This window comes from Silurus aristotelis (assembly GCF_946808225.1).
Source record: "Silurus aristotelis genome assembly, chromosome: 3".
NCBI lineage: Eukaryota > Metazoa > Chordata > Actinopteri > Siluriformes > Siluridae > Silurus > Silurus aristotelis.
The window spans coordinates 9658249-9685722 of record NC_139576.1 but is presented as its reverse complement, the minus strand read 5'-3'; the positions used below and the strand labels follow the sequence as shown (position 1 = coordinate 9685722).

At 42.1% G+C, this 27474-nt stretch overlaps 3 protein-coding genes and 1 long non-coding RNA gene across 4 annotated transcripts; 2 read left to right on the top strand and 2 right to left on the bottom strand.

Annotated features, from left to right (window-relative positions):
* Positions 1-1997: 1997 nt before the first annotated feature.
* On the top strand, positions 1998-12269 carry rab5b (RAB5B, member RAS oncogene family). Its single transcript, XM_083537198.1, has 6 exons — positions 1998-2121; positions 3512-3794; positions 5903-6054; positions 6580-6702; positions 10312-10405; positions 10527-12269. The coding sequence occupies exons 2-6, from the start codon at positions 3632-3634 to the stop codon at positions 10637-10639; spliced, it is 645 nt and encodes a 214-aa protein (XP_083393324.1). The 5' UTR covers positions 1998-2121; positions 3512-3631; the 3' UTR covers positions 10640-12269.
* Positions 4823-6725, bottom strand: LOC310723798. Its single transcript, XR_014532778.1, has 2 exons — positions 6465-6725; positions 4823-5069 (listed from the first exon to the last, which is right to left on the bottom strand). It is a non-coding gene; the product is annotated as an uncharacterized lncRNA (long non-coding RNA).
* A 1866-nt stretch (positions 12270-14135) lies between the features above and the next one.
* Positions 14136-15588, top strand: LOC310724143 (zinc finger BED domain-containing protein 5-like; the record flags this gene model as incomplete). The annotated part of the gene is made up of 2 exons (XM_083537876.1): positions 14136-14579; positions 14764-15588. The coding sequence occupies 2 exons, from the start codon at positions 14136-14138 to the stop codon at positions 15586-15588; spliced, it is 1269 nt and encodes a 422-aa protein (XP_083394002.1).
* Positions 15589-17207: 1619 nt separating this feature from the next.
* dbr1 (debranching RNA lariats 1) lies at positions 17208-27462 on the bottom strand. Its single transcript, XM_083537035.1, has 9 exons — positions 27319-27462; positions 25949-26172; positions 25737-25861; positions 24437-24517; positions 24272-24357; positions 22336-22560; positions 20346-20423; positions 19190-19335; positions 17208-18349 (listed from the first exon to the last, which is right to left on the bottom strand). Exons 2-9 carry the CDS (start codon positions 26143-26145, stop codon positions 17575-17577), a joined length of 1713 nt encoding a protein of 570 aa, XP_083393161.1. The 5' UTR covers positions 26146-26172; positions 27319-27462; the 3' UTR covers positions 17208-17574.
* Between the last annotated feature and the right edge of the window lie 12 nt (positions 27463-27474).

The window sequence follows — 27474 nt, the reverse complement described above, 5'->3', positions numbered from 1 at the left end:
CTCAAAGCAAATAAGTTGTCTCTGGTGCTCTTCCTCAGCATGAAACCATACTGTTGCTCACAGATGGTCACCTCTTCTCTCAGCCTGGCTTCCACTACTCTTTCCCATAACTTTATTGTGTGTCTGATCAATTTTATTTCCCTGTAGTTACTGCAGGTCTAAAAATTGCCCTTATTCTCAAAGATCAGTACCAGCACACTCCTTCTCCATTCCTTAGGCATCCTCTCCCCTTCCAAAATTTTGTTGAACAACCTGGTTAAAAACTCCACTGCCATCTCTCCTAAACACCTCCATGCTTCTACTTGTATGTCATCTGGTCCAACTGACTTTCCACTTTCCACTCTTCATCCTCTTAATCACTGCTCTCACTTTCTCATTACTAATCCTAACCACTTCCTGATGCACCATTTCAGAGATATATAGAGATTTCATTGGAAATGTTTTGCGTTTTTTTGGGGGGGGTTTGCTTACACAGTTACAGAGTTTGTACATTTTACAATATACCAGCACGCTTCCACAAAAGGTGGAAAATAGTCTTAGAAAGAAAGATAGCAGAGACAGTTTCTACAGTTTCCAACACTTTTTACTGCTGCTATATAGAGTCCCTGAGTCCCTGCTTTCACCCTGTTCACACTGTACAGTGTCTTTAAATTTGACAAACCAATAAGGATACTTATTAATCCTTATATCTCTTTCCCTGTTGCCACTTTACTCCTCTATCTCTCTCTCTCTCTCTCTCTCTCTCTCTCTCTCTCTCTCTCTCTCAGCGATCCTGTTCCTTTTCTTCTTTTTCTATCTGATTGATTTATCCCAACACCCTACCTCTGGATGGAGTTCTCTTCAACTTGAGCATTTTGTGCAGCTAAGGACGGATTCACATGATCAATCTGAAGATCCTGAAGTTACTGAGCAACTCAAGAACTATGAGGATGGATTTGAATTGTAATTAATATCAACAGTCTACTACAATGACTCAAGATGGCAATTTGCATTTAAGCGTCCTTAACTTAACAGCACACCTCAACAATGATGAAACTGTAATGAATGGACATTCAGGGCCACCCAGATGAGGATGGGTTCCCCTTTGTGATAGGGTACCCTAACCCTAACTCTAAGATAAACTTATAAGCACTAACATATAAATTCATATTTTATAACCTCTTTATCACTGTAATGCTGCTTTAAGACGATGTCCATTGTTAAAAACTTGATACAAATAAAACTGAATTGTAATATTTACTTAATGGAATAGGAACTCTTTCTACCTTTTCTGTACAAACTAGCCAGCATTCTGTCATTCAGACATACACCGACTAGGCTTAACATAGTAACATTATTGCGTTATGTCTGGTGAAGTAAATAACACTGATTATCTCTTCATCATGGCACCTGTTAATGGGTGAATGTATTAAAGAGCAAGTGAATATTTTGTCCTCAAAGTTGACGTGTTAAAAGCAGGAAAAATGGGCGAGCGTAAGCATTTGAGCGAATTTGACAAGACACACATTGTAATGGCTAGATGATTAGATGACAAAACTGCAGCTCTTGTGAGATGTTCCTGGTCTGCAGTGGTCAGTATCTATCAAAAGTGCTCCAAGAAAGGAACAGTGGTGAACCGGCGACAGGGTCCTGGGCAGCCGAGGCTCATTAATACACGTGAGGAGCGAAGGATGGACCGTGTGATCTAACAGACGAGCTCCTGTAGCTCAAATTGCTGGAAGGAATGGGGAATGAATGTAGTTTTATTTAAATGTATTTAAATATATTAATAATTTACACATTGTAATTTAATGTAGCACAAGATAAAAACAGTAAAGGTTTTGTCTATTTAGGATTAATAGTGATAGCTTAAATAAATAAAATATTATTAATAATAATAATAATAATAATAATAATAATAATAATATTGGTATTCGTATCGGTATCATCGGTATCGGCGATACCCATATCGAAAGCATAACACATCGATCTAGTTGGGTCATCGAGTGACTTCTGCGCATGCGCGACCTTCCCGGAAGTCCCGGCAGCATAACCATATGATAGATCAACAACCTGGAGAAGAAACCTGGATCACCGATTGTGACATACGAATACGGCAGGAAGGCGCATTGACAGTCACAGGTAACAATGTGAACGATATCCGGGTGGGAAATGTATCCGTTGGCCGGAAAGAGGTTGATATTATTAGGAAATATTGGGTGTTTTTTTTTCTCCTCCGAGCGGCCCGCCGTGTTTGTGTGGCCGGAGCGGCGAGGTTCATTGTCGGTCGGAATCCATTCTGTAGCCCGTGTCCTGGTTCCATGATCTGAACCTGCTGACAGCTAAAACCCAGCAGCGCACACACGAGCACACATGTTGTATGCTGTATAGATCAGTCATTTATGAATTCATGCATGTTATTTGTCTTAAGATCTATTATATAGATCCATATACAGTATTGATCTTGGATTCTTGATTGCATCTTCTGTCCTTGGATGCAGGACAGCTTCTGGTAACTCGCATGTATAATCTAGTGTATAATCAAGGCTGGATGTTGGGTCTCATCAAGTTGACAAAACACGTATTTGTGGAATGTTGCATGGGCTGTCTATATCCAAATTGTCTGTACAGTTCCCCAAATTTTGGTCCTAGAGAAGTCCTGTATTTTCACTGTAGACTGTTTTCCTTCTTCTAGCACACCGGAGGATTGTTAATTAACGCGATTATTTGAATAAAGTGGGATGTGTGCAGAAAAAAACAACAACACATTTACGCCAGGACTCGCATTCTAAACACTTAGTGTTGGCAAAAGCTGCTCTGTAGTTGATCATTGCCAGAGAAATAAATACTTCCTCGCCATTCCTGAAAATTGCTAATAAATTCTAACATCGCGTATAAGATTATACAGGAGACCGTTGGGTTTCTGTGCATAGAGTACCGTGACTGTGTTCAGCTGCAAGTGAGCAGGGTGATGGGGGAATGTTATGGGTTCGAGCCTGGTGATGGAGAGATAAAACAGCAAAGAACTGACACGACACGATACGATGGCGTTTAAATCTAGTAGGTTTTTTATTAAAAAAAGAGAGAGAAAACCATTATTATGTTAGAAATCGGGCAAATAAATTCAATACCAAACACAGAAACCTAGAGACAGGTTTGTTTTCGACCTCTGGTGAAAAAAAAAAACCCAAATAGATTTACGTGTAATCATTGATGGTGGGTGGGGTGTTAGTTGACATCATTGGTATTTTAAGCAGTGTGGCCTTGAAAAGTGTGTCACTAGGTGATTTCCTCCGAATCCATTTTTCTGTTATTAGAGTACATTTAAAATAGCAGTTCTGTCAGCCAAGTTTCGTTTCTGTCAACACATATATTAGTTAGGTTAAATTTTTTTTTCCCTGATCTCTTAACTTGCATTATACAATCTCTCAAAAAAAATCGCTTTTGTTTATTAAATGTGATATTACAATAAGTTGACTAATCAAGTCCCTAGTACTAATGCCCACTCATATTTCTCTCTTTTTTCTTTCAGGACCAGAGACTGCATAAAAAACTAATCCGAGTCCACCGTTTTGGTTTTGCTGTGTTCCCTGAGGCTTCCTAGGAGGACCCCCGTCCCACCCCACATCCCCACCACTCCTCTTCCACCATCATGAGCACCCGTGCAAACCCCAGGACCAACGGGAACCTGCCCCAGACCAAGATCTGCCAGTTTAAGCTGGTGCTGCTAGGGGACATGGCAGTGGGCAAGTCCAGCCTGGTCTTGCGCTTCGTCAAGGGCCAGTTTGATGAGTTCCAGGAGACCACCATCGGAGGTGAGGAGCTGAGTGAGGCAGAAAAACGGACCGCTTTGAACTCTTAGTACATATTTCAGCATTAGGGACTTAATCCATACTGTATACCATTTCGAACGGATAATTGAGTGCACGTATGGATTAGTTATCTGAAGAAATAATGCTTTAAATTCGTTTCGAAATGGAGACGTTTTGGTGCTGAATATATTTGCCATCGTCTGGCAGAAGGAAAGGGTTGAAATGAACCTAATCCACTTCATGGAATGAGACTTTTTGTTGCGATCAGCAGGTTAAGAATGAGAGCGAGTAAATCAAATGAGCAGGCTTTGTTTAGTATCATTCACAAGCTGATAAAAATAGAAATCAATGGCAGATTGTCAGGGTCAGCAAGGCTTTCTCTGCTCCGAAACTCAGAATCACTGACTTACTTTTGAATATATTTTTGTCCATGAATATGTATGAAATTATTCCCTCTAGTCTATATTTTATAGCATTTCACAAGGGTGTGGCGCTTCTCGATTTTAATTTCACGTTTGAGTTTCTCTCCAATCAGATTTCAGCCGTCACATCACGGCTTTTTTTACCGTAAACTCCATGTTACACCAATTAGATCGCGATTTGGCCACGGCGAGGCCCCCTTTTCACGTCTTTCGATTAGATGGTCAGAGAGCGCACTAGTCAGAGCTCGCAACCCACATCTGTAGCAAACTGCACAAGCTTAAATACATGCGTGTGGATTTAGTAGCTGATTTTTCATTCCCTAACGGCTGAAAGAGGAGAAGAAATCGATTTGGTCGTAGATACACTTACAAGGGCATTTACAAGACAGACTTTTTGAAAAAAAAAAAAAACGCATGAGGAAAGGTCGTTCTGTTCACGAACCATTTTTACTTTTGAATCAGAATTAGAAAAAGCGCTTTATTTCCAACTATGTTTGCACATTCAAGGAATTTGTTTTGGTGAAAAAAGCTTCAAGTTGCACTTTAAATAAAAAAATACAAATAAACATAAGGTAAAAAAAAGGTATTAAAAACAATTTTAAAAAAGTGTTATTGCTTGTTTTTTTTTTTGTTTTTTTTTTTTTTAATAAAGAATAGGAAATAATATTGCACAGAAGTTACAGAAGTGGTATTGCACATATTTGTATTTTAATGCACAATGGGCAGAAGATTTAAGTGTTCATGATGTAAAATCTCTTTTCTTGTTCCTCTCCTGGTGCTTGGACCAGATCGCTTAGATGCGAGGGGTCCAGAGGGATTTTCTGAGCCCCTTTTTCAATCTGGAGATGTACAGTTCCTGTATAGTGGTGGTTGGGGGGAGCACCAGTTTTGCGGTCGTAGAATTTACACAAAAACACACAATTTACGTTCATTTCGAATCCCCAAGAAAACCGCAATGCCGGAAATCGCACAAGAAACCCGGTGTGGTTTTATGAGGTTAACATCGATGCTTGTGCTGGAGATTGTGTTAATTGTGTGAATGCTTTAGTAATGGCATGGATCTGTATGAGATACCTGTCTGTGATGCAGTGCTCTGTTTTACTGTGTTTCTTAATAATATTGATGGTTCCGATAGCCATCATAACGATGGTATTAAGAGGTGGATTGCCGCAGATAAGACACCACTGAAGGCCTAGGTGTGGAACGCATGGTGCACCACTGATACAAATAAATAAATCGAAACACACACAAGAGCAATTTCTTTTCGATTAGATCTTTGTGATGGTTTCCTGGTGGTGTAAAGAAAATGTATGCCCCAACCACTTTGTTATCATCATCTCTGATGTTGAACATGAAGCATTCTCTAAACACATTGCTCAAGAGCGGGGCTTCATAGTCAACGTTCACTTCCCTTTTCTCCATTTTGGAATCTAAAATATTGACAAATGACTTCCTTATTGTGAAAATCTTTTTAATTTTATTAGCAACCTTACGTTTGTTTTGTTTTTTTAGCTGAATTCTGAGACCGGATATCACTTATTGTTCTAGGTTTAGATTAAATGTCCTACCCTAAAGATACAATAGAATGCAAATGTCTCACCAAATCAAAGAAAGGATTTCTCTGTGATTGCATCAGTAACAGAGGTTCCTCATGTAACTTCTTCCTTCCTGTCTATGATGTTCCCTTAGCTGCTTTCTTGGCTCAGTCAGTTTGCCTGGACGATACCACGGTGAAGTTCGAGATTTGGGACACAGCCGGACAGGAGCGCTACCACAGCCTGGCTCCTATGTACTACCGCGGGGCCCAGGCAGCCATCGTAGTGTTTGATATTACAAAACCGGTGGGTAGAAAAGCTTAACCTGTAAATATTATAACACAGAATGGTTAAAAGTATTTGGACACCTGATGTTATTAGCCATATGTGGTTATTTCCAAAACACAGTTATATAGGATGTATTTCGATGCCGCTGCTTGAAATGTTCCCCTCACTTGAACTAGGAGAAGAAGTGAACTCCTTGAATATACATCGGTTGGAGTGGAAGACCTTAAATGGCCTGCTATAGAATTCTAACCTTCTAATCCTATTGAACACCTTTGGGATGGATGTGAATGTTGACTGCACCCCAGGGCTTTGAGCAAAATCTACATAAGCACACTCCAAAATTTAGCAGAACATCTACCCAGAAGAGTGGAGGTCTTTATAACAGAATTTGGGGACTGTGTCTTTTTATAGGATGTTAACGTACTTACCATATGCTCAGGTGTCCACAAACTTTTGTCTGTATAATGTACTTAATCTACACATTACTGCATATTTATTCCTCAGCTCATTATATTCCATTGTTTTCTCTGCTTGACTCTGTAGGAGACGTTTGAGCGAGCAAAGGCCTGGGTGAAGGAACTCCAGAGGCAGGCAAGTCCCAACATCGTCATCGCGCTGGCAGGAAACAAGTCCGACCTCGCGGAGAAGAGACTGGTGGAGTACGAGGTGCTGTTCCGTGACATCTCATCCTGCCACTGTGTTTAAAGAGGTTTGGTTAGACAGAAACATCTGAAAGGTCAAATTGGGTTCTTTGCTAGTGAATGCTGATACGGCTGTTTGTTTATTAGTCCAGAAGGGCATGGATTTATTGGAGGATTATTAGATTTCAAAGGTTAAGGGCATGTATCATTAGTCACAGTTGTCTTTTTCTGCTTTGATACATGAAAGGTATTTTTATATTGAGTAAATCGATTATTGAAATGTCACACTGAATTTTGAAGTCAATATAAAAGTTGGAATCCTGAACAAAAACTAAAATATTTTCTGAGCATATTCGAGCTTATTGACGTGTCGTTACGAATTTCTGAACTCAGGATTTGTTTTATAATCTTAAAAAAAAAACTTTAAGAGGTTTTAATTTATGTATATATTACATAGTGTGACAGCAGTGAAGTGTGCAGTAGGAACGACAGACTGGTTCAAGGTGGAGGTTGGACTGCATCAAGGATCGGCTCTGAGCCCTTTCCTGTTTGTAGTGGTGATGGACATGTTGTTGGACGAGGTCAGACAGGAGACTCCCTGGACTATGATGTTTGCGGATGATATTGTTATTTGTGGTGAGAGTAGGGGGCAGGTTGAGAAGAGCCTGTAGAGGTGGAGGTACGTACTGAAGAGAAGGGGAATGAAAGTCAGTAGGAGTAACACAGAGTACATTTGTGTGAATGAGAGGGAGGGCAGTGGAGTGGTGCGGTTGCAGGGAGAAGAGGTGGAAAAGGTGGAGGAGTTCAGGTACCAGGGTTTAACAGTGCAGTGTAATGGAGAGTGTGTTAGAGAAGTGAAGAAAAGAGTGCAGGCAGGGTGGAGTGGGTGGAGAAGAGTGACAGGAGTGATTTGTGATAAAAGAGTATCTGCAGGGGTGAAAGGGAAAGTTTATAGGACTGTGGTGAGACCTGAGATGTTGTATGGTTTAGAGACAGTGGCATTGAGTAAAAGACAGGAGGTGGAGCAGGAGGTAGCAGAGCTGAAGATGCTGAGGTTTTCGTTGGGAGTGACGACGATGGACAGGATTAGAAATGAGTTTATTAGAGAGACAGCGCATGTAGGACGCTTTGGAGACAAGGTGAGGAAGGTGAGATTGAGATGGTTTGGACATGTGCAGAGGAGGGACATGGGGTATATCAGTAGGAGAATGCTGAGGATGAAGCCGCCAGGAAGGAGGAAAAGAGGAAGACTAAGGAGGAGGTTTATAAATGTGGTGAAGGAAGACATGCAGGTAGTTGGTGTGAAAGAGGCAGATGTAGAGGACAGAGGGGTATGGAGACGGATGATCCACTGTAGTGAACATCCAGGTGCAGCCAAAAGATGATGATGATGATGTTTTACATAATATCATGTATATTTGATTACATGTATTTTTATATATACAGTGGGTACGGAAAGTATTCAGACCCCCTTAAATTTTTCACTTTTTGTTAAATTGCAGCCATTTGCTAAAATCATTTTAGTTCATTTCTTTTCCTCATGAATGTACACATAGCACCCCATACTGACAGAAAAACACAGAATTGTTGACCTTTTTGCAGATTTATTAAAAAAGAAAAACTGAAATATCACATGGTCCTAAGTATTCAGACCCTTTGCTGTGACACTCATATATTTACCTCAGGTGCTCTCCATTTCTTCTGATCATCCTTGAGATGGTTCTACACCTTCATTTGAGTCCAGAAATTTTTGATTATACTGATTGGACTTGATTAGGAAAGCCACACACCTGTTTATATAAGACCTTACAGATCACAATGCATGTCAGAGCAAATGAGAATCATGAGGTCAAAGGAACTGCCTGTGGCAAGGCACAGATCTGGCCAAGGTTCCAAAAAATCTTTTGCTGCACTTAAGGTTCCTAAGAGCACAGTGGCCCCCATAATCCTCAAATGGAAGACGTTTGGGACGACCAGAACCCTTCCTAGAGCTGGCCGACCGGCCAAACTGAGCTATCGGGGGAGAAGAGCCTTGGTGAGAGAGGTAAAGAAGAACCCAAAGATCACTGTGGCTGAGCTCCAGAGATGCAGTCAGGAGATGGGAGAAAGTTGTAGAAAGTCAACCATCACTGCAGCCCTTCACCAGTGGGGCTTTATAGCAGAGTGGCCCGACGGAAGCCTCTCCTCAGTGCAGGACACATGAAAACCCGCATGGAGTTCTCCAAGATGGTGAGAAATAAGATTCTCTGGTCTGATGAGACCAAGATAGAACTTTTTGGCCTTAATTCTAAGCGTATGTGTGGAGAAAACCAGGCACTGCTCATCACCTGTCCAGTACAGTCTCAACAATGAAGCATGGTGGTGGCAGCATCATGCTGTGGGGGTGTTTTTCAGCTGTAGGGACAGGACGACTGGTTGCAATCAAGGGAAAGATGAATGCGGCCAAGCACATGGATATCCTGGACGAAAACCTTCTCCAGAGTGCTCTGGACCTCAGACTGGGCTGAAGGTTTACCTTCCAACAAGACAATGACCCTAAGCACACAGCTATAATAACGAAGGAGTGGCTTCACAACAACTCTGTGACTGTTCTTGAATGGCCCAGCCAGAGCAATGACTTAAACCCAATTGAGCATCTCTGGAGAGACCTAAAAATAGCTGTCCACCAACGTTTACCGTCCGACCTGACAGAACTGGAGAGGATCTACAAGGAGGAATGGCAGAGGATCCCTGAATCTAGGTGTGAAAGACCTGTTGCATCTTTCCCAAAAAGACGCATAGCTGTATTAGATCAAAAGGGGGCTTCTACTAAATACTGAGCAAAGGGTCTGAATACTTAGGACCATGTGATATTTTAGTTTTTCTTTTTTAATAAATCTGCAACAGTGTCAACAATTCTGTGTTTTTCTGTCAATATAGGGTGCTATGTGTACATTTAATGAGGAAAAGAAATGAACTTAAATGATTTTAGCAAATGGCTGCAAAATAAAAAAGAGTGAAAAATTTAAGGGGGTCTGAATACTTTCCGTACCCACTGTATATATATAATATATATATATATATATATATATATATATATATATATATATATATATATATATATATATAATTTATTTATTTGGGATGAATGTGAACACTGACTGCATCCCAGAACTCCTCACCTACATCAGTACCTGACTTTACTAACACTCTTGTGGCTGATGAACACAAATGTTCCTCTAGATTTCTTGAGCAAGGCTTTAACCCTCAACTGTTCAGACTTTCAACTGTTCAGTTGTAAGTCTGATAAGGGCGTCTGCCAAAATTCCATAAATGTAAATCCCAAAGGTGTTGGTGAGAGGTCTTGGTCAGAGATCTTCCACTCAAACCCATGTAATCCATGTATTCATGGATGTGGCTTTGTGCACAGTGGTCTTGTCATGCTGGAATAGATTTGGGTCTCCTAGTTTAAGCATCGAAGGGGAAAATTTAATGCAACAGCATCCTATACAATTGTGTGCCTCTAACTTTGTGGTAACAGTTTGGAAAAGCACCACATAAGGCTGGAGAAATCTCAATACTTTTGTCCATTTTTTTTTTTTCATGGTGGGTTTTTGCAGATTGTACATTAAAAATCTTTCTGGTCCTTTTCCAGGAGGCTCAGACGTACGCTGAAGACACAGGCTTGTTGTTCATGGAGACTTCGGCCAAGACCGCTATGAACGTGAACGATCTATTCCTGGCCATTGGTGAGCCTCCATGTTTCTTGTCCTTTGTTCTATTTCCTTATCAACTGCATCTTATTAGCAAAACCTGGAAATAAAACTGAGTTTTAACGTTTTAATTCCTTTTTTTTTTTTACATATGCAGCGAAGAAGATGCCGAAAACGGACACTCAAAACCCGACGCACGCCGCCCGGCACAGGGGAGTCAACCTGCAGGACCCGGATGCCCAGTCCACCCGAAGCTGCTGTGGGAACTAAACATCTCTTAGTCCACTCTGTAAATCGATAAGGGAGACCACCGACACCTTTTCCCCCTTCGTTCCCCACCTTCTACCCTTTCACCTCCAAGACTGACCTGAACAAAGAGAGAGAGAGAGAGAGAGAGAGAGAGAGTGAGAGAGTATGAGAATGAGAGAGAAAAAGGGAAAAAAGAAAAAGAGGTTTGGATACCATCTCTGGTATTGAAAAGCGATTTTCTGAACAGAGAATTGGTGAAAACACTTGTACTGTAGATTACAGGACTCTCTCGCTCTCTCGCTCTCTCTCTCTCTCTCTCTCTCTCTCTCTCTCTCTATATATATATATATATCTATAAAAAAAATGGCACTTAATGGTGGATGTCTGTTCCTGTTTATTTTGCCAGCATTTCTTTTTGCCTACTCAAGCAGTTGGGAATGGCAGAGCTTCGACAAGAACAAAGAAAGGGAGGAAGCCAATCCCCTAACAGCTTCTCAACACTAAAAAGAAACACCTTAAGCTCCACCCCCCCCCCCCCCCCCCGGGTTCATCACGCACCCACCCCAGAGCACCACGATGAACTTGAAGACGGAAATTATCATCCTGCATGCGTGTAGACTTTACCTTCTTCTACAGCTGTGAAATCCCGGACAGGAAATGTCTTCCCGGCTTCCTTTCCCTTCTTCTCGCGTGCTCTCCAGTCATCCGGTCATATTTGCTTCGCGATCCCTGTCCCGTCGGAAAACTACTGATGCAGCCGTCTGTAACGTACTAGTGTTAGTAACATAACTATACGATTGGTAGCAATCCTACATGAAAATCTGTCGCCCGACGCACAGATCCAGATCCAGTCTTCTTCTTGTGCTGTTTGTCTTGAAGCAACTACAACTACACAAAAAAAAAAAAGCAGCACCCGCAGTCAATCGATTTTAATGCGGATAACAAAACACTGCACAGAGGAAAATGGTGGTTGAGTTTAAAAAAAAAAAAGTAAGAAAGAAAGAAAGAAAAACAATAATGTTGGAAGGGAAAAAACAAACAAAACAGAAGTGCCTACTCTCCGTGTTCTTTGTTTTAGGCCTGCTCGGGATGCTTTGAGTTGGCAGATGTATGGCAGCGTCCTTGAGTGTTTCAAGCCCAGTCTCGGTTTCGCTCCCAGCTGTAAACGCACCCGAAGAGCTTCAACACTGTTCTGCACAGCGCTACAGGGTGCGTTTAGAGATAGTGGGGTAGAAAACGACCGGATTGAGATCCTCGGACCCGGAACGCACCAATAACTTGCAACACGTTGCTGTTTGTTTGAAAAAAAAAAAAGAAAAAAGTTTTTATCGTCACGTTTTATGGATGCTCGTTCGTTGTTGCCGTTTGTGTTAAAAGAAGTAATAATCAATTGTTTATTTAAAAATTATTTTGAATCTGTAATTTTACGGTTTGCTGATCCGATTTTATCGTCGTTTAAGGAACGATGGAGAAGCATTTACATGGATTGAAGTCATTTGTCTTGTCTTTTACAATCCATTGTATGTGTGTGTGTGTGTGTGTGTCTGTGTGTGTGTGTGTGTGTGTGAGAGAGTGAGAGAAATAGATTTGATCTCCTGTTAACACTCGTGTGAACTGGAAAGTCAAATAAAGCTGTGCTTTCTGCGATGAAGAGAGCGTTTCCCGGCCGATTCTTGGTCTTTTTTAAGATTTGCATCAAAGAAACCCTCTCCTCCGGCATTTTAACTTTGAGGCACCTTTGACCAAGATCTCCAGAAAAATCAGATGTATTGATAAACTGCAAAAAAGTAAAAAAAATATTTATGGGCTCTTTTCTGGTAAATGAGCTCCTGGTATCGACACAAAAAAACTGTTTTAGCTCTTCTACCTCCAGCTCCACCTCCTGCCTTTTACTCAATGCCACTGTCTCTAATCCATACATCATCACAGGTCTCACCACAGTCTATAAACTTTCCCTTTCACTCTTGCAGATACTCTTCTATCACAAATCACTCCTGCTATCACTCTTCTCCACTCACTCCACCCTGCCTGCACTCTTTTGTTCACTTCTCTAACACACTCTCCATTACTCTGCACTGTTGACCCCAGGTACCTGAACTCCTCCACCTTTTCTCCCTGCAACCGCACCACTCCACTGCCCTCCCTCTCATTCACACACATGTACTGACTTTCATTCCTCTTCTCTCCAGCTTGTACCTCCACCTCTCCAAGCTCTTCTCAACCTGCTTCCTACACTCACCACTTATCACAATATCATCCGCAAACATCATAGTCCAGGGAGACTCCTGTCTGACCTTGTCCGTCAACCTGTCCATCACTACTGCAAGTAGGAAAGGGCTCGGAGCCGATCCTTGCAACCCCCTTGCACCTCCACCTTGAACCAGTCTGTTGTTCCTACTATACACGCTATAACTGAGAATGAAACATGACTGCCCCCTACGGATAGTGCCAGAGCTTCATTACGTGCCACGGTTTGCCACGGCAAGTCATGGGACCCATTTTCGTGTGACGGCATTCTTAATGGCCACACCTGTAAACATCTTACAGTCCACCGTGTACATCAATAATGGAGACCACAGACACCTTTTCCCCTTTGTTCTTCACCCTCCACCCTTTCAACTCCAACACTGACATAAAGGTAGAGTGAGACAAATGTGAACAGACTCACCATTGGGGGGAAAATAAGTAATAAAGTAATAAAAACCAGTGAAGCAAATGATTGGATACTAGTTCAAATGGCTTCCTGTTAGTTTTGTATGGTTGAATTGTAATAAAACGTCTCTGGCATTGATTCATTTTCTGGTCCAAGAAACCTCCAGAAGCCTCTCCAGTGATCCATCAAGTTTAGCTTGTGATCCACTACATCAGTGATTTTCAACCAGTGTGCCGCGGCACACTAGTGTGCCGTGAGAGATCGTCAGATGTGCCGCGGGAAATTATCTAATATCATCTAATTAACCATTGTCGGGTGTCTGTGCTGTAATAAAGTGTGCTGTCGCTGGCAGCAGAGAGCGATAAATGCCTGTAAAGACAATAGAGTTAGTGCTGCACGACACGTGACAGTTTGGGATCTCAGCAAGACGAGCAAGTGACAGTGATGGAGAAGTTTTTGAGAAGGGAAAATGCAAATGCCGAACAGGGCCTTGGACAAAATTCTGACACAGATGAATGCCCTAGTATGAGTGGTCAAAAGAACAAAGCAAAGACAGTGAGCTCGAGGCAATACAGCGAAAGCTATCTTTTATTTGGATTTACTTTCACCGGGGATGCGACAGCACCGGCCCCACTGTGCTTGGTGTGTGGTGAGAAGCTATCCAATAGCGCCATGGTGCCAAGCAAGCTTAAACGCCATCTCCAAACGAAACACCCTTTCGTTCAAAACAAGCCGATGGACTATTTTGTACGCTTACGTACAAACAATGAGAAACAGGCAACTTTTTTTAGAAAAACCACAAAGTTAAACGAGAGAGCCCTCAAAGCTAGCTACCTTGTGACTGAACTCGTAGCTAAATCAAAAATGTCCCACACTGTGGCAGAAACATTAATACTGCCAGCTTGTAAAGCCATTGTAAATGAGATGCTCGGCCCTGACGCGGCCAAAGAGATAGCTAAAGTGCCTCTCTCAGATAACACAATTGCCAGACGTATTGATGACATGTCTACGGACATCGAAACTGTTGTTTTGGAAAAGATGCGCATCAGTAAGAAATTTGCCTTGCAACTTGATGAGTCGACGGATATTAGTAGACATTGTCAGCTCTTGGCCAACGTGCGTTTTGTGGATGGAGAAACCATTAGAGAAAACTTCCTATTTTGCAAGGCACTGCCAGAAAAATCATCAGGAGAGGAAATATTTCGGGTCACGTCGGAATATCTTGAAAAAAGCGGGCTTACGTGGGAAAACTGCACAGGTGTCTGCACTGATGGAGCCGCAGCCATGGTCGGGCGCATCAAAGGCTTCGTAAGTAGGGTCAAAGAAAGAAACCCAGATGTTATTGTTACGCACTGTTTTTTGCACCGTGAGGCCCTCATTGCAAAGACCTTACCAGCAGATCTAGCTCCTGTGTTGGATGATGTTGTGCGCATAGTGAACTTTGTAAAGACGCGACCTTTGAAATGTTCGCGTATTTGTGTCTTTGTGTGAGGAAATGGGAGCGGAACATAAGGTCTTATTGCTCCACACGGAGGTCCGGTGGCTGTCGCGCGGCAAAGTGCTGGCCCGTGTGTATGAGCTGCGAGAGAAACTTAAAGTATTTCTGACAAACGAGAGGTCCGATTACTCAAAGCTGCTTGCAAGTGATGAGTGGTGTACAAAGCTGGCATACCTGGCTGATATATTTCATCATCTGAATGAACTGAACAAACGGATGCAAGGCCGAAATGAAAACCTGCTTACAAGCACTGATAAAATGAATGGATTCCGTTTAAAGGTGCAGCTCTGGCAACAACATGTGCAGCGTGGCAACCTTGTGATGTTCCCGCTCACCGAGAAACGTCATGATGGCAACACTGCTGTAATGTGCGAGTCGATTGGCACACATTTGAAAACTCTTAAGGAGAAGTCATTTTATTTCTCTTCAGCCTTCACAGAATGCCTTGACTGGGTTAGGGACCCATACAGCTCAGCATCCGTTGCTGGAAAGGACATGACTTTAAAGGAGCAAGAGGAACTCATTGAACTGAAACAAGATCGTGGTTTAAAGCTAAACTTTGCTGATCTTTCTTTGGACAGTTTTTGGTTATCTGTTGCCAATGAGTTCCCCATTCTGGCCAACAAAGCTATTTTGACATTGCTCCCGTTTTCAACCACATATCTATGTGAGCTGAGCTTCTCAAGCTTGACTGCGATAAAAACTAAAAACAGAGAGAGACTGAGAGCTGTTGAGGAAGAGCTTCGTGTGTGTCTTTCTACTATTCCTGCCAGGATATCCATTTTGTGTTCATCGAAACAGGCCCAGGTTTCACACTAAGTGAGTATAAATACATTTAGAAACTATATTATTAACTATTTGTTTTTTTGTACTGTGTTAGAGTGTCATTTTGGTTGGTGGTGTGCCCCAGAATTTTGTAAGTGTAAAAAATGTGCCGCGGCTCAAAAAAGGTTGAAAATCACTGCACTACATTGTCACTTGACCACAACAACCATAAAAGACACAAACCTGTTCCGGCATGACTGTGCCCCCGCAAACAAAGTGTGCTCCATGAAGGCCAAGGTTGGTGTAGAAGTTCAGTGGCCTTACTATTTGGGATTAACTGCTTAACATTAGTTTTCCCAAATGCTTTTGTGATGGAATGAACACAAGTTCTCACAGATACACTATATGGACAAAATAATTGGGACACTTGACCTTTCCTGCCATATGTGGTTCTTCTCCAAACTGTTAGCACAAAGCTGGAGGCACACAATTGTATTTGATGTCTTTCACTTGAACTTGGAAACCCAAACCTGTTCCAGCATGGCCATATGCACAAAGCCAGCTCCATAAAAATCTGGTTTACAGGGTTTGGAGAGGAAGATCTCCTGCTATAGAGCTCTGACCTCAACCCTATTAAACACCTTTGGGATGAATGTGAACACTGACTGCACCCCAGACCTTCTCACCTTCACCTACATCAGTACCTGACTTTACTAACACCCTTTTGGCTGATGAACACAAGCGCACACCACAATCTAGTGGAACACGCTTTTTCACGTATTTATACTGAAGTGCTTCCGTCCAGGGAAACTTTTACTTCACTACATTTCAAAGTCAAATATTTTACTTTTTACATTTCACGAAATCAGTCGTTCTTTTTTATTTGAGTAGATAAAACCTTTTTCTTAATAGTGTAGGGAGTGAAGTTTTAAATTAGGGAGAGAGAGAGAATTATAGCCATAATAAATCACAGTATTTTGGATGCTTAAGTACATTTGGAGGCAAACATTTTTTATTTTAGCTAGTGTATCACATAATTTGTGTACTTAGTCCACCACTGGCAGACGGGACACAATCATGATGGCCAAACTAGTAATGACACAGTTTGGGCAGCACTCACACCATCATCAACCTTAAAAAAAGAAAATGCTTTACAGTAAGGGCCTGTTGGGCACCACTGCACTTCTTCATTATATCTAATAGCAGGGGCTATTAGATATAATGTACACATCCTGTACTTTAATACATAAGTGTTCTGCCTTCATAAAGGCACGCAATCAAATAGTTAACCCTCTTAAAAAACAGATGGGGAAAAAAAAAAAAAAAAAAAGATATATATGATATTTCTTTACAGTTTCATCTCTGATTCCAGGAGTGGAACCTGATGTGGTCTTCTGCTACCCGATGCTCATCCACCTCAAGGTTGTATGTTGGGGGGTATTTTTATTTTATCACCCTGCTTGTAAAGGCTTATTAATTGAGTTCCTGTATCCTTCCAGTCAGCTTAAACCAGTCTTGCTAGTCTCCTCTTTCATAAACCAGGTGTGTCTCCAGAACTGCTGCTTACTGGAAGCATTTTTTATTTTTATGCATTTCACACTATTCTGTGTAAAGAGTGTTGTGGGTGAAAGGAATCGCAGACGTTTCTAATATACTCGACCCAATCCAGTGTGTTTTATTGTGGATTTTGTAATTAACCCTACTGAAGGTTATGTTGGTCCTGAATGCTTCTACTTTAGTAAACACTCTTGGCTTGTCTAAAAAGGTGACTGATCAGGAAAAACACGAAAAGAAATTTATCATGAACAATAAACACAGGATGGAGACACTAAGAATCATACACTTGTATGACAATGATTGCATTTAAGAAACAAACAAAAAAAAGCCCATAATAACAGCTTTGTTCTCTAAAACCCATAACAGCCCATTCATTAAAGTAATGCACTTAAATGAATACAATCATAAAAAACAACTAAAAGCTCTCTTAGGTAAACAAAAAATGATTTTGCACCAGTCTATACAATATCACTCACTCCTTTTCTAACTCTCCTCGTCGTCAGCCGCTGCATAGATGGTCTGATTGCGCCGTTTGATCTTTGGGGTGCTGCCTGTAGGGGTTAATGCTCCCTTGGTTTCTCCACTGTGGCGCTTGGGGACTCTCGCTGGTGCTGTGGCGCCCTCTTCTTCTGAGCTTGTATGCGAGAAACATGGTGCAGAAGGCGGAGGACATCTGAGAGGCATATCTAAGGGCTCGTCCGTCTCGGATGCGTTGCGAGGAGCTGGTAAAACGAGTCTGCCCACAGCGTCTCGCTGGGGGCTGCTGTCCCGATCACTGTCCTGGGCTCCTAATGGAGCCTCGGGAACCACTGCATCCGTCCCGGTCTTCTTTACCTCTCCTCCATCCTTCTCCTCCTCCTCCTCCTCTTCCCCCCCCTTCTCCCACTCATCCTCGAGGGTGATCTCATCAGGGTTGTAGGAGTTTGAGAGCATCGAGGTGTCAGTGGGGTACTCGCTGGTTTCGTCTGTGCTACCCGAGCTCTGGTTGTCCTCGTCGTCCTCGTCTTCTCCTTCCTCTCTGCAGGATGTAGAGATCTGCGCGCTCTGGCCTGCCAGGGCGTAGATGTCGACGAGGCCCAGGGTGGCACACAGCTCAGTGGTTTGGGGGTTGGTGCAGTAGGCCGGAGGGGCGTGGTGCTGAGGGCGGGAAGGGTCATAAGCGGGAACGGTTGGACTGAAGTTCTCAGGGATGCTGAGATCACCGTTTAAAGCACTCACTATCTCCAACATGGCTTCCTCTGATACACTGTAGTCCCAACTGAAAGAAGAGCACAATGAGGTCAGCTGAGGACTCACTTTGACGTGTACAGAAGACTAGAGGCAGCGGTGTACAAAAGAGGTCGAGCTGAGCTGAATCGCCAAAGTTCTCTTTCTCTGTCCGAACAGAGCCAAAGGTGCGGAACACACCGGAAAACCGACATTCAAAAACCACCTCCCCGTCGGCCGACCATCAGCTTGGCCTGTCCTGGGTTAAAGTTCTTATCCTTTGTTCTTAAATTAGCCTTATACATTTCATTGTTAAAATGTGATGCTGCTTTTGGCGAGAGAAAGAGAATAACATTTTGGAAGCAGGATACATTGAAAAACGGCGTTTTTGTCTAAAAATACTCGGCGTCAACGCTTTTGTTTTTTAATTGTTTTCCAAAAGTAGCTCATCCACAATGAAACGTCTGAAACCGCTTTGCGTATGAGCAAAATTCCTAAATATATGCATCGGCCCGAGAAAAACACATCGGCCGACCTCTAGTGTATAATATCTATACATGTATGAAGAACAGGGTTTGGCTTGTGCTAGACATGTGACTTGAACATGTACTTGGTTTACCCAGAGCAAGTACACGTATAAAATCCTATGTAATTTGTGGCATTAGGTGGTGTTTAAGTGCCAGATTGTGAAATGAGGGTGGAGTCAGGAGCGTGACTAGCAAGAGTGACCGTTAGCAGGCAAGGATATCACAATCATTGTCTTCATTATACAAATTTCACTGCAACAAACCACGTTTATACATTCTGTGAGCCTCGGTGCGATACAAGAACTCAAACTGTTCTCGCAGTGTGCTGCAACACTAGGTAGTGCGTATGTGTGGAAAAGCCTTACCGAGAGTGAAGGCCGTTATTCTCAGGCGGGTGCCAGATGTTTGGTGACGGTTTCTGAAGGCGAGTGGTGGCCTTCAAGATAGCTAACCACTCAGGATCATACTCCAGCTGTTCAGAGGAGCCGGGTCTATCTGCGATCTCCACCACCTACAACGTTAAAACGTATTCATTAGTTAATAGTCCACCTTACCCACACGTACATGACATAATTGGCATGGAATTCGCTCCGCTTAGAATAATCAGGGTTCCTACACACGTTTCATCGCAAAATTCGATACTTTTCCAGACTCAAATCTGCTGATTTTTAACTTCTGAAATAATTATTTCAAATTCCTGCTATAACATGCGTTGCGTTACAATCTCTGATGTATGTCGGAGTCTCAATCTCGGATGTTTTCCATGAGTTTGGTCACACGGTGGGGGGCGCTATACTGTCATGGCAACTGCTACCGCACAACGTAACAACCAATCACAGCTGTGCAGATCCAGTCTAACACTGAGAGTCTGCTCCTAACGCCACAAAAAACAGCTTTTGGCCATGTCCACACTAATACGTTTTAACCTGAAAACACAGGTTTTTCTGTCTTTGCCTTCCGTCCACACTGAACACAGCATTTTTAGTCAATTAAAAATTAAAAAATGCTGTTTTTCGTGCGGATGGTGAAAAGGGAGGCTTTCGAAAACACTTTTTGTCACTGTAATGAAACTTCAAAGAGTAAATGAACGGCAGGGGAAAATGACGCAGGTCGAAGGGTCTTACGTTTTGCTCGTGTGCAGAATGTTTTTATTTTTATATGTTAGAAAACCGAATAGTGTAATAGTATGGAAACTACTTTTTTCAACACTCAGTGTTTTTTTTTTTTCTCCACACTACATTTTCAAATTTTCAAGTTTGTTTCTTAATTCGTTTTCCACAAAAGACATTGTCTCAAAGCAGCTTTACAGAATTTTTATGTAGGTTAATGATGTGTATTTATCCCTGATGAGCAAGTCTGGGGCGAGTGTGGCAAGGAAAAACTCCCTTAGATGGTATAAGAAAGAAAAGACCTTGAGAGGAACCAGACCCATCAGTCTATACTTTTTTAAAATGCATAGAAACCCTGTAACTGTATAATACCATGTAGTGGAGATACAGTGTTACTGCCTTAGCATTCTACCTGAAGGAAGTCTCTGTAAGGAAGACACTTGTCCAGAGAGAGGAATCTGGTCGTCTTAGGAGCAGCATTACCCTTGGCCTATGAACATAGAAACAAAATATCTTGGGTCAGATATTACAGTGAAACTCCATCACATTAGGAAAGGTAAGATACACCTAATACATTGAATACAAGTTCTCTTTGGTATCACGATGCATAATTTTTCACATATTTGAATCATTAAAAAACGATTCATTCATATATAATTATTAGTATTAGCGCTATACTTTTATGCTTTCAAAAATGACCAATAATTTGTGACCAATATTTTATACGTAGATTGATTTCTCTTCGTTAAACGGTTTCTCAAGCGCGTTCTCTCAGCACCGCTACTGCTACGTGAATATGACGTATCGCAACACGCAAAAAGACCGAGGCGTGTCCTGAGAGTCACGTGGAATATAGATTAACATTGCAGAGCTGCATCTTCCTGGAGATAGAGAGAACAGGTTCGAGCTTCCGGCACCTCCACGAGTGGCAGCCTTTTCCAGCGGCTCTGTGTGAGCCTTGCTCTTTCTTGAACTTTTCGTGTTTTTTGTGCTATCCTTGCATCCGATTTCCATCTATCCTATGGATATGGATTTTCACAAGATGAACAGGTTTGTTTGAGAGGTGGTGTAATCCTGGGCATGTGAGCATAAAAATCTCCAACTGCTGCAGGGACATTGAACTTCTGGCTTTATGTTTGTGTCCCCAATAATTGCCCAGAGTGTTTGGACACAGCATTGTTCTCCTTCAGCCTCACTACAAACCAAGAGTGAGGAGACTACCCACAACCACATACTCATTCAGAAAGTGGTCTCCTAAGGCAGAGCAGACTTTGGTTGTGGAGTGCACAACCGACTACACCAACTTCTGTATGGACGTTATTGTTCTGGTAAGAGCTGTACCCTGCTATGCAACAGATTGAGTTTTTTAGCTGGGAGACCCTCTACAGCGCATCTTTAACCTGAGACTGGAACAGGAGTCCATCGGCTGTGGAAATCATCCTGTATCATCCCAGTTCTGAAGAAACCATGCGCTGGAGTGCTGAATGACTTCAGGCCAGTCGCCCTGACGTCATTTAGCTCTCCAGCGCAAGGTAGTCCCTGACAGGCAGTCCTCAGTACATCAGTAGATCTGACACAGTGGTCAGCAGAACGGGAGTGCTGCAAGAGACTGTGCTCTCTCTCTCCCGTCCTGTTCACCCTGTACACGTCAGACTTTGTTTTGTTTTTTTATAACTCAGACTCCTGCCACGTGCAAATGTTTGTGGACGACACTGCTATAGTGGGCTGCATCAGGAGGGGACAGGAGGAGAAGTACAGGACACTGATCCAGGACCTCTTTGCATGGTATGACTTCAATCACCTGGACTGCTGACACGGGCGCTATGTGCAGGAGAGGACAGCGCCGGCTGTACTTCCTCAGAAAGCTGGCGTCCTTCAACATCTGCAAAAAGCTGCTCCAGATGTTCTATCAGGGGCTGAGCAGGATTCTGTCAATCATGGACAATCCACTGCATACACTGCACAGCATCATCTCCACGCAGAGGTGACAGAGAGGGCTCCTGTCACGGCCCTGCTCCACTGACAGACTGAGGAAGTTCTCCCCCCCCCATGCCATGCGGCTTTTTCAGTCAGTGCTGACATTCTTCACCGTTCTGAACTGTACCACACACTGTACACTATGTACCTTAACACCTGGGTTCACACAGGACCCGTTAAAATGCTGTTTTTGCACAGGACTTCTTATACTTTAACTAAAGTTTATTACCTTTACATTTATTATTTATTGCAGAAGTTTGTGGATGCTGCTGGAATTTGTAAATTTCCTATTGGGATGAATAAAGTATGCATGTATGTATGTATGTATGTACGCATGTATGTATGTATCACAGGGAAAGAAGAGGTAGGTAGGAGCCCTTGTTTTGACCCCCGAGTTAAAACTTCTTATTATGATGAATTTATACCTCGTGCTGCATCATTGCAGCGAATTTGACGTGCAGATGTGCAGAGAACCAGTAGGAGGGCTGTAAGTGGTCGAGGAGCTCGGCGGCCGCCGGACTGCCCAGTGTGCCTGACTCCACCTCCTCACGCAGGAACTTCTTCTTCCTCAGTAACTGCTCTGTGCTCCCATAGTGGTAGATGCCCCGTGGCCAGTCGTGCGTCATAAACACATCTATAGGCATGCGGACCTGACGACGGGACAGGAGGGAAAAATAAATAAATAAAAAAATTTCTATTACAAATATTTTACACATACAATAAGCTTATATATTATATTATATTTTATATATATATACATATACATATATATATATATATATATATATATATATATATATATATATATAAATAATAAACATGCAATAAATATGTGCTGCAATTACACTCGCAGTTACTGATCTCTCCTCCACAATGTCTCTTCTGACTGTAGGATGGAACAGTGATTATACTACTATATACAACAGGTAGTATATGTGAGGAACTAAATGTGAGGTTCCATTAGGAAGTAAACGTAAGGAACTAAAAGTGAGGAACTGAAAGTGAGGTTGGAACAGGATCTAGACGTGAGGTTCGATTTGGAAATAAATGTGAGGAACTAAAAGTGTGGTTCGAACTGGATCTAAACGTTAGGAACTAATAGTGAGGAACTAAACGTGAGGTTCGATCTGGAACGAAACGTGAGGAACTAATAGTGAGGAACTAAACATGAGGTTCGGTCTGGAACGAAATGTGAGGAACTAATAGCGAGGAACTAAACATGAGGTTCGGTCTGGAACGAAATGTGAGGAACTAATAGTGAGGAACTAAACATGAGGTTCGGTCTGGAACGAAATGTGAGGAACTAATAGTGAGGAACTAAACGTGAGGTTCGGTCTGGAACGAAATGTGAGGAACTAATAGTGAGGAACTAAACATGAGGTTCGGTCTGGAACGAAATGTGAGGAACTAATAGTGAGGAACTAAACATGAGGTTCGGTCTGGAACGAAATGTGAGGAACTAATAGTGAGGAACTAAACATGAGGTTCGGTCTGGAACGAAACGTGAGGAACTAATAGTGAGGAACTAAACGTGAGGTTCGATCCGGAACGAAACGTGAGGAACTAATAGTGAGGAACTAAACATGAGGTTCGGTCTGGAACGAAATGTGAGGAACTAATAGTGAGGAACTAAACGTGAGGTTCGATCCGGAACGAAACGTGAGGTTCGATCTGGAACGAAACGTGAGGAACTAATAGTGAGGAACTAAACATGAGGTTCGGTCTGGAACGAAATGTGAGGAACTAATAGTGAGGAACTAAACATGAGGTTTCGGTCTGGAACGAAATGTGAGGAACTTATAGTGAGGAACTAAACATGAGGTTCGATCCGGAACGAAACGTGAGGTTCGATCTGGAACGAAACGTGAGGAACTAATAGTGAGGAACTAAACATGAGGTTCGGTCTGGAACGAAATGTGAGGAACTAATAGTGAGGAACTAAACATGAGGTTCGATCCGGAACGAAAGGTGAGGTTCGATCCGGAATGAAACGGGAGTTTCTAACAGGAACTGAACGTTCAGGTAACTGGGATTTATTCCTTACACACATTGTGAATACATCGAGGGGAAAACTTGGATAAAAGGAAGAACCTTTTAACATCGTTCTTCATCACTGTGTTTTTCAATTAACTACATAATCACTACATTCGCTTGTGCTAGTATAAGGAAGTATTCTGAGCGCTTCTCTAATGTGAAGGTGTTTATTAACATAAATGTGCCCCAGTAACACTCTTAATATTGTGTGAAAGCTTCGAGTGCCATCTATTCGAGTCACACCACACTATTTATACGTGTGCGATTATTTCCCCATCACAGTCTCCACACTCGCTGTCTTTTAATTCCTGTGGGAAGGCGTGTTACCTGTTTAAGCTTAAAGACGTCGCTGTTTCGGATGTGGTAGACGCTGCGCAGGGTTTCTTGGCTGTATGGTGGAAACTCATAGTGCCCTGGAAACAGATATTATATTCAACTCTAACAGCTATGTTGTGGGACTGAAAAGGGTCATACAGCTGGAGCATGTGTTACCTTTTCGGTAATCGTGCGTTTTGAAAATCCCGGAAAGGCCACCGATCCGTATACCTCTGTAGCGGACGACGCCGGCATAACCTGCAGGAAGTGAAACGGTGTAGTGTTGTTGAAACAGGTATGAAGCTCATACCCTACAGATTCTGTTCAGCTAAACAGTCTCATGATATTCTATATACAGAAACCCAACAGTGTCCCGACGAATCATAGAATAGACTTATTCCTATAAAATCATTTACTTGTTTGTACTGAGAATGTCAGTTTAGCCAGACAGTGAATGTTATTCGTTACTGTTCTAAAGTAGCTTTTTCACGTATCTGTACTTTACTGAAGTATTTAGATTTAGGGAGACTTTTACTTCAGCGTCAGTTCAACAGCAAGCAGAACATTTACAGAGGAATAAATGATGAACTCCTGATTCGAACTCGACAACACCTGTGGCAATATTAGCAAATTTTTGTTTTGAAGTAGTTAAAAATAAGGTTTCGGGTTCATGATAATTTAAATAAAGATCAATCAGTGTTTGACTCATTAATATCATTTTATTAATAGATGTGTGTTAAGAGTAACAGAGTCTTTTTACATAAACTGAGTTGATTAAGGAAGAGTCTTGTGATAAAAATTCTATACATTATAGCCATAATAAATCATAATAGTTTGGATACTTAAGTACATTTGAAGGCAAAAACTCTTGTACTTTTGCTCAAGTTTAAAAAGACACTTTTACTGGAGTCATATTTGATCTCTAACTCAGTTACATGGTTTGCGTTCTTCATCCACCCCTGCTGCAAAACTTGTACGGTAAAATAAATAAATAAATACAATAACGCAAAACAAACACAATAAATGATTCATTGTCCAGTGCTGAGTTCAGGCGATACCTGGTTCTAGCGGAACCCAGAGTCAAAGTGTGGCGCTGCTACACAAACTGTAAAAAAAGCTATCAGGCCTGGCAATATAATATGGTGGGATATCACCTCCAGACAATTGTTCTATCCCACGTCATGCTTCGGCTCTGGAAAAGTAACGATTTATAATCCCGACTTCAAGAAAAATGTCCTTCTACAATCTGGTTCCCCGCTTTTTTACCTCCTCATGACTTTTCAGGGAGTTTTCCCTTGCCACTGTTGCCTCTGCCCGTCTAACTGAGGATCTATAATACATCTACATATGTAAAATCGCCTTGTGAAGGGACATTCGAGGTTTCTGAGGCTGCTTTGAAAAGATTTTCACATTTTTCTTGTCATCTCGAAACACAAACAAGAAGCAACACTCACAAAAGTTACACAGAATGTCTTACCCAAATAGTATATGTTCGGAGCCACCCAGCCGCCATACGGAAGCTCTTGCAGATGGTTCGAAGCTTCATGGTTGCCACCGATGAAGATGGTCAGGACCGGCGCTTTCTTCTCCCCTGAATAATACCTTCCACCAGCCAGTGCACATCAGGACATCAGAGACAAATCAACAAAGAACAGAAAACCTGAAAAGACACTACTAGGAAGTGCTTACTTGTAGAAGGTCTGCATTTGCCTGTACTTGGCAGGTACTGCCATGCATTTTAGATCTCCTTCATTCCTCACAGCCTGGAAATCCCCACAGCACAGCAGCACATCCACCTTAACGCCTTCCTGACGCTCCAGGTAGCCGATGGTCTCGTAGATCTTGTCCAGCTCGCCATGGCAGCAGCCTTCCACTGCTATTCTCATATCCGGGGTGGATAATTTGTTTGTTTTCTAAATGCAAGATGTAAACAGGAATAAACATGAATTTCGAGCATGAATTATAGGTGAGGTTTGAACAGGAAACTAGCATGTAAACAAAAGTGATGTTTGAACAGGAACGTGAGAGGTTTAAACAGGATCTAAGCGTGAGAGGTTTAAACAGGAACTAAAGGTGAGGTTTAAACAGGAACTAAATGTGAGGCTTAAACAGGAACTAAACATGAGTTTTAAACAGGAACTAAACATGAGGCTTAAACTAAACTTGAGGCTTAAACAGGAACTAAATTTGAGGTTTAAACAGGAAACGTGAGCCTTAAACAGGGAACTAAACGTGAGGCTTAAACAGGAACTAAACGTGAGGCTTAAACAGGAACTAAATGTGAGGTGTAAATAAACGTGAGGCTTAAACTTTAACTAAACGTAAAGGTTCGAACAGGAACTGGACGTAAGGAACAAAATGGTAGGTTCGAGCAGGAACTAAAAGTCAGACTAAACGTCAGATTTAAACGTGAGGCTTAAACAGGAACTAAACGTGAGGCTTAAACAGGAACTAAACGTGAGGCTTAAACAGGAACTAAACGTGAGGCTTAAACAGGAACTAAACGTAAAGCATAAACAGGAACTAAACGTAAAGCATAAACAGGAACTAAACGTAAAGCATAAACAGGAACTAAACGTGAGGTGTAAAATAAATAAACATGGGGAACTAAATGTGAGGTTCGTATAGGAACTAAAGGTAAAATTCTAAGAGGAACTAAGATTGAGGTGTAAACAAACGTGAGGTTCGAACAGGAACTGAACGTGAGGAACAAAATGTGAGGTTCGAGCAGGTGAGGTGTAAATAATATTCAGGTTTATTTGTTTGTTTTTCTGATGAAGTGGCTGAAGATCCTCTTAGATCTTTGGTCTCCCTCCATCAGGAACCCACCACCCCCACCCCAGTAGAACTAAGATGAGCACTAATTCTGCTGCCTATCTAGTGCACTATAAATCCCTCAGAGAGACATTTGGAAGGCGGCTAGTTTCCAGAGCACGCATGCTAACATACTACATCACCAACCGTTATATCCTCTTTAAACCACAACGATTCCATTTTGTGTAAATTGTGCGCATACACAAACATTGCATTGTAAAATAAATAACTTTATTTTGACCTACCTGCGTGTTATACCCTACACACCAATTCGGTTATTTTTTTCCCCCTAATAGCAGCCCTTAGCATAAGACCTGGACCGCCTTACTGAGAGTGCAACGCGCATGCGCGACAGGTTCACGCATTTGCCTGAGTATATGCATTTTGACAATTTGTAGACG